Below are 6,000 nucleotides of genomic sequence, written 5' to 3'. Positions count from 1 at the left end.
TGCGTTAACTGTTCTTGCCCTGTAATCCTGTTGAACTGCACTTATGTACAGTAGAACAGTGAAAGATTGTTGATCAGTACCATGTGCCGCAGCTGTTAACAATTCCATTTGTGCCACAAAACCAAATCATTTACAAAACATGTTGGCTCTTTAACAGTTTTACCAGGTGATGGTAATTACCATCCTTATCAAACAATTTTTTTTGTAAAGACTATTTACAGTGTACATGGCTGAGCATGCACCTTACAGACAAACACATCTGTCAGTTTGATACCACATAATTACACAGTGCCTGAAAATGACAACACATCTTAAACACCATTTTAATTAACAGTTTCAAGCGGGAAATGTTCTTTAATTTTTTATTTTTATTTTATTTTATTTTTTTACAACTGCTATACTTGCATGAATGTTTATTTTATTTTTTATAAAAACACTAACTCCTGTCCAGAAGTCTAGACACATTCTACATACTACAGGTTAAGGCAGTAAAAAAAATGTGTTCCTGATAACTGGTCTTGACAATGTCAATTAAAGCTGTCTGAAGCCACTCCAGTTCTCCAACAGATCACTGAAATCCCATATAATTTGTTGGGTGAAAAAAGTTCACCTTGTTTTCTTCGGAGTTTTAGTGACAGAGAATAAAACAGAATTGGGTATGGCAAATTAGAGAGTGTTAAGGGAAGGGAACGTTTGATTTCAATTCACTGTATGAGCTTAGAAGTTAAAGGGGTGCAATTTTAGATGGGAGTCTGAATCAACCAAGAACTGTAGGGAATGAAGCAGAAAAACCAATTTTATGCACATTACTGCATTCTTAAAAATATATTGTTATCTTCAGCAATTCAAGTAAGGTAATAGACATTATCAAAAATAACTTCATGAACCATACTTAAGTTTCAAATCACATTCTCAAACTTTTAACCCAAAGCAGTTTTATTGTGTTAACTTCATATAATAAACCATGAAGGTCTGACTGTACAAATGGTTAATGATTTGCACTTGATTCCTGTAATAGCTAGCAGACTTGCTAACCAACGTACTGTAAAGATATGGCAGATTACGTGTTTTATCAAAGCACTTTGATTTAGGCATGAAACAAATTCAAATGGTTGACATTCTGTGCTTCTACTGCATCACTTAAAAGAGAGGCAAGAAACACCCATTATTATACAGACAAATATTTTACAGAAAACCCTTCCTTGAAATCAACCTTTTATCCGCAGCTGTAGATGAGAGTATAATCTGTTGTAAACAGGGCACTGTGTTGTAAAACCAGTTTTGTTTTTTTATTTTAAGATCTCTCTCCAAAAGTTGGAAAAACAGACTCTTCAGAATGTCTTTCAAATGTAGCATGTTCTGTTTTCTATATCATAAAGTTACTTTCCTTTGATTCCTTTTTTAAAGATGTTTGTGTTCACAGCAGTTCTGTTTTTAAAAATTGTTTGAAACTTATATAAAATTCTGTACATGTTCACAAATTATTGCATAAACAGCATAATCTTCATGACAGTATTCAGCAACACATGTCCATCTCAGGAAGTTCACGTTTCCCTTCTTGCTTTTTTCTTCTTTTTAACTTGTTTGGGGGATTCCCAGCTTTCTTCAGACTTTGCTAAAAACAAAGCATAACTACAGAGTTACAACTGAGGAAGTTTACACAGAACTGACTTTTAAAATCCTAAAGAGTACATTCCATAATACCATGAAGCTGTTCTTCAGCCAGCACAATTTTTGCAGACCTCCCGTTTACCTGTTTGTAACGAATAGACTAATCTGAAGTGCCTCTAAAACAAAGTTTGATAATTTCAACCTATTTTTCTTACACCATAAATAAAGTCATGCATTTTTGTTAATATAACAGCCAACAGCTGATAATGACCTCATTGCAGATAACTGGAAATAATATACTTGTACATAGGTTACATTATTTGTTCACTTGTATCAGATTACACCATTTTTAACCACTGAGTTACACTTACACATCAAAAGATTAATTTTTAAAATAATGAACTACATAAAGATGTAGTTACATGGCATCCAGAATTGAATAAAGAATCGCGATATTATTTGAATAAATAGAATTGGCCTTAAAATATGCTGGCTGCCAAAGGCAGTAAGTCAGGTAAAATATTTTATATGTTTAATATGAGATATTCTCCCATTTTCCAGGGTGGGAATTAGTCACCAAAGCCTTTTTATTTTAGAACCAGAACAAAAAAAAGTTAATTGATATATTAACTACATAGTTACGGCATGGGACTCCCATCCTGATGGGGAAGAGTACATTCAAGTGTCTGTTAAGGTCTTGACAAGGACAAACGTTTTCAGTCATTCAAGCACATGAAGCTTGTTTTTCCTCACAGTGAAAGGACAGTTGCCAAAACACTATCATTTAGCTTTCATTTAAATAAGATCCCTCAATGAAATACAGAAGCATCTGATGTGCTACTCTGCATCCAAACCACATGGCAAAGCATTCTGACTGTACATGCTCTATGGAAAAAAAAAACACCACACTGAATTCAGATAAAATCGTACCAAAATACTTACTCTGTGGAGGAGGCACACTGTTTTGCTTAATATTGGGACTAGAAACATCTGTCTCTTGCAGCATCTGTGGCACTTGGGAAGCGATCTTGTCAGAATCGCTCTCTGATACAATTACAGATGGCTCAGTAGAAACAGCAAGTGAAGGAGCCTCCTCAGGCTATTTGAAAAAAATAGGAAAAAAAAATTCCAAGAGTTCACTAAATCATATAACAGTAAGACATTCTTATACAGTTATTTTGGAACCATACTTAGCAGGTGCTGGGAAGATGGCACTGAAAAATTAAGCCAAAAAAACCTGCTAAAATTGTATTCAAAGCCACAAGACTGTGACTGCCATCTAGTGCCAAGACTTTTTAGTTGCATACAATCAAAGTAGCCACGTAAACTAATTCACCTTAACAAACACATAACATGCAGAGAAAGAGAATACAATCTGAAAGTCACTAAAATCTGAAAACGATTTTAGAATATGCATTCAGAATAGGTGGAAGATAATGACACATACGCATTTTGTTTCAAGGTAAAATGGCAAACTGATTTGGTCAAAATCTACAACTCAAAAAAGCTTTTATATGGTTCAGAAAGCATTTGCAGTTGTTCCTACCATGTGCTCGACTTAGTAGTTGCTCACATTCTGTGCTTACATTAGAACAGGTATTTGAGAGAGTAGTCAAAACTATTTCAGTGGAAACTACTGTAGGATGAACAACCAGGTGAAAGATAGTTTTAGTGTCTTCCAATTATCTGCTATATTTTGAAGATTCCCACTACAGAGATGAACTGTAACTGTAGCCTACTATGTAGCACTTACTAGAATGAAAGTACAGTAAAACACAAGTTGTAATGCAAGTACAAAAAATTTAGTAGGAAAGTCAGAACAAAAAAAGAACTGTATGATCCCATAGCAGGCAACCTACTGACAAAAGGCTTCAGGTAAGAGTACACTGGAAAAACAGGGCATCAGTCAAGAAACAAACCCAAAACTTTAGGATGTTATTTAGAATTCATGGCTGTAGTTGTCCTACAGTGGCAAGGATGTGAAACTAACAGAACCTAACAGTGATGTCTACATCCATCCCGTGATGCAGATGTACACAGGTCCTAGGTTATAAGTTACCAGCTTGTACTGTTGCCATCACTAATGTAAGCATCTCACAAAAAATTTAGTCAAAACATACAATAAGGCAATATACATTTTAAAGCCATATAATACTGAGCAAGAAAATAAACAGTTTTAATTAGAAAAAACATAAATTAAAGTAGAAGTTCTCTATTATGGGTAGAGAACTTTCCTGCGTTCTTACACAACTGAAATAATTATAATGCCAGTAGTTCTCTTATTAAACTTAACATCACACTGCAAGTATGACAATTTTTTTTAATACTGTCTATGCTGATAAAATGAACTCCCATATTGCAGGGCTTCCAGGCTTTGCCAATTCTAATGTTGTCTAATTGTTGGCAACAACTAGCTACACAAGAACATTAACCTCAACAAAAATCAACGTTGCCTCAAACAGAAAGAGGACTCAGGAGAGTTCTTAGTTGTGCAAGGTAACCAATTCAGTTTGCTGGCATCACTCACAGTTTTTTTTAGGACAGGGTCACTCTCCATCCACATGTAAAAACTTGATGAAGATTTAAACATACATTCTAGTACAATTGTAAAATACAATTCCTGTACCTAAAGGTGGGCTACAAAAAAAGCTGGGGAGGGACTCTATCCAGCACTGTAGCAATAGGACAAGGGAGAATGGCTTTAAACTAAAATAAAGGGCAGATTTAGATTAGTGATTCAGAAGAAAGTCTTCACTCAGAGGGTGGTGAGGCACTCAAATTTAATTTTTTCCTCATATTTGTTTTCATGTTTCAGAACATTTGCTTAAGACTCAATTACCTAGCTTGGAAACTTAGGTCATCCCTTTCAGGCATCAGTTGCAGACCATTTCTAAAATGTTTTGGGACAGCCAATTCAGTATCAGAAAATATTTTGTACACATGAAATTACAGTAAAGCCAAACCCGATAGCAAAGAGGCTTGGAAAAACAACTGATAAGCTATCTGCATTGTCAGATGTAACTATTCACAAATTTCCCTTTATGTTCACCAAGTTCAACTAACTTTCAGGGAATGTCAATAACAGTTTTTTTCTCCTTTTCTTTTCTTTTGCCTCCACAACAAGTTTAATACAATATTTGATCTTGTTTCACAAAACTGCCACTGGCTGCAACGCAGCTATGTATAGGCACAACCTATACAAACACAACGAACTTAAAACTCACAGCAACAGGATTGCTCCAGTCTAAAAAATAATAACACATAGTATAGGTCGACATCTGAGCTGGTGAATCAAGCAGAATAGTTGATACTAACCTCGAATAAAAGTTGAAGTAAATCTAAACTGAATAATCATAGTAAAAGCTATACTTTGATGCAGAATATTTATAATATTCTAAAACATGCCTGAATCTGTTTTTCACAGCATGTTCTCAATATACAGTTTCTGTACTTTGGTGACCTGTAGCTTCTCGTGGAAGATTCCATTCTATTATTTTCATTGAATTTTTTTCTTTATGCAACCTTGTTATAACCTTGCTATCTTTATGTAACAAATGTTTAGTTATTGAAGTAAATTCTTCAATTCTGAGGTACTGTCTCACTGATATTGTTCATACTTTATGGAACAAAATCAACACCATTAGAAATATTAAATATTTTACTTCTCAAAGTGTGATGCTTGTAGGACATTATCTAAAGAACCTATTTTGGAGAAAGACCAAATAGAACCTGTATTTTCTATAGTACTTGTTTCAACTGAGAACTGAAATGAATGGTCAGTTTGTGAATTGGTTCAATAACATCAAAACATAGTAAGTCAGTAACTCTTCATTCAGTTGCAATGAAACAGTAAGATATGCTAAGATATTAGTCTTGCACTCTTACCTATTTATTCTTAGGTTTCCAGATCTCAAAGTTTTAGAATTTATATATTCAAACAACAAAAAAATCCACAAACTTGGTCATGATAAAGATGATTAACAATTTAGCAAATGCTGCTTTTAATTTTTTTTTTTTTTTTTTTTTTTTTTTTTTAAAGAGTGGATGCCCTTTTTAAAAACTCATAACCGGCCTGTATCTAAAATTCAACCTCTTGATCACCTTCAAATTAAACATAACCTGAAGTATATCCCTACTGTAACACTACCATACACAAGCAATGTTTCAGTACATCTTGAGCATTTAAAAATGACAATTATTACTTAAACACAGTTTTATAACCCTACCTTAGCTGGTTCACTAGTACTTATGGTCTTCAGAGAAAAAGCTATTTCCTGCTGTGGTTGAGCTTTTGAGGTATCCTCTTGAAATTCCTCTCCAGCTTCTCTATCCAGTTCTTCAGTGTCCTACAAAATTGAGGAAAAAATTAGGAGCCTGTATGTGCAGTAA

General features: G+C 34.2%; 1 protein-coding gene across 2 annotated transcripts in view; it reads right to left on the bottom strand.

Annotated features, from left to right (window-relative positions):
• Nucleotides 1-348: 348 nt before the first annotated feature.
• Nucleotides 349-6,000, bottom strand: part of MTDH (metadherin) — a 31,063-nt gene continuing 25,411 nt past the window's right edge. For both annotated transcript variants that reach the window (XM_084512101.1, XM_084512100.1), the window contains 3 exons: nucleotides 5,838-5,957; nucleotides 2,554-2,710; nucleotides 349-1,615 (listed from right to left, as the gene is read on the bottom strand). In XM_084512101.1, coding sequence (XP_084368227.1) covers nucleotides 1,545-1,615; nucleotides 2,554-2,710; nucleotides 5,838-5,957 — 348 coding nt within the window. In that variant the 3' untranslated portion in view covers nucleotides 349-1,544. The remainder of the gene's footprint in view (nucleotides 1,616-2,553; nucleotides 2,711-5,837; nucleotides 5,958-6,000) is intronic.

Source organism: Aythya ferina (assembly GCF_964211825.1).
Source record: "Aythya ferina genome assembly, chromosome: 2".
In the NCBI taxonomy this organism is placed as follows: Eukaryota; Metazoa; Chordata; class Aves; order Anseriformes; family Anatidae; genus Aythya; species Aythya ferina.
The sequence above is the reverse complement of the archived record's forward strand: the minus strand, read 5'-3'. Positions and strand labels throughout refer to the sequence as shown.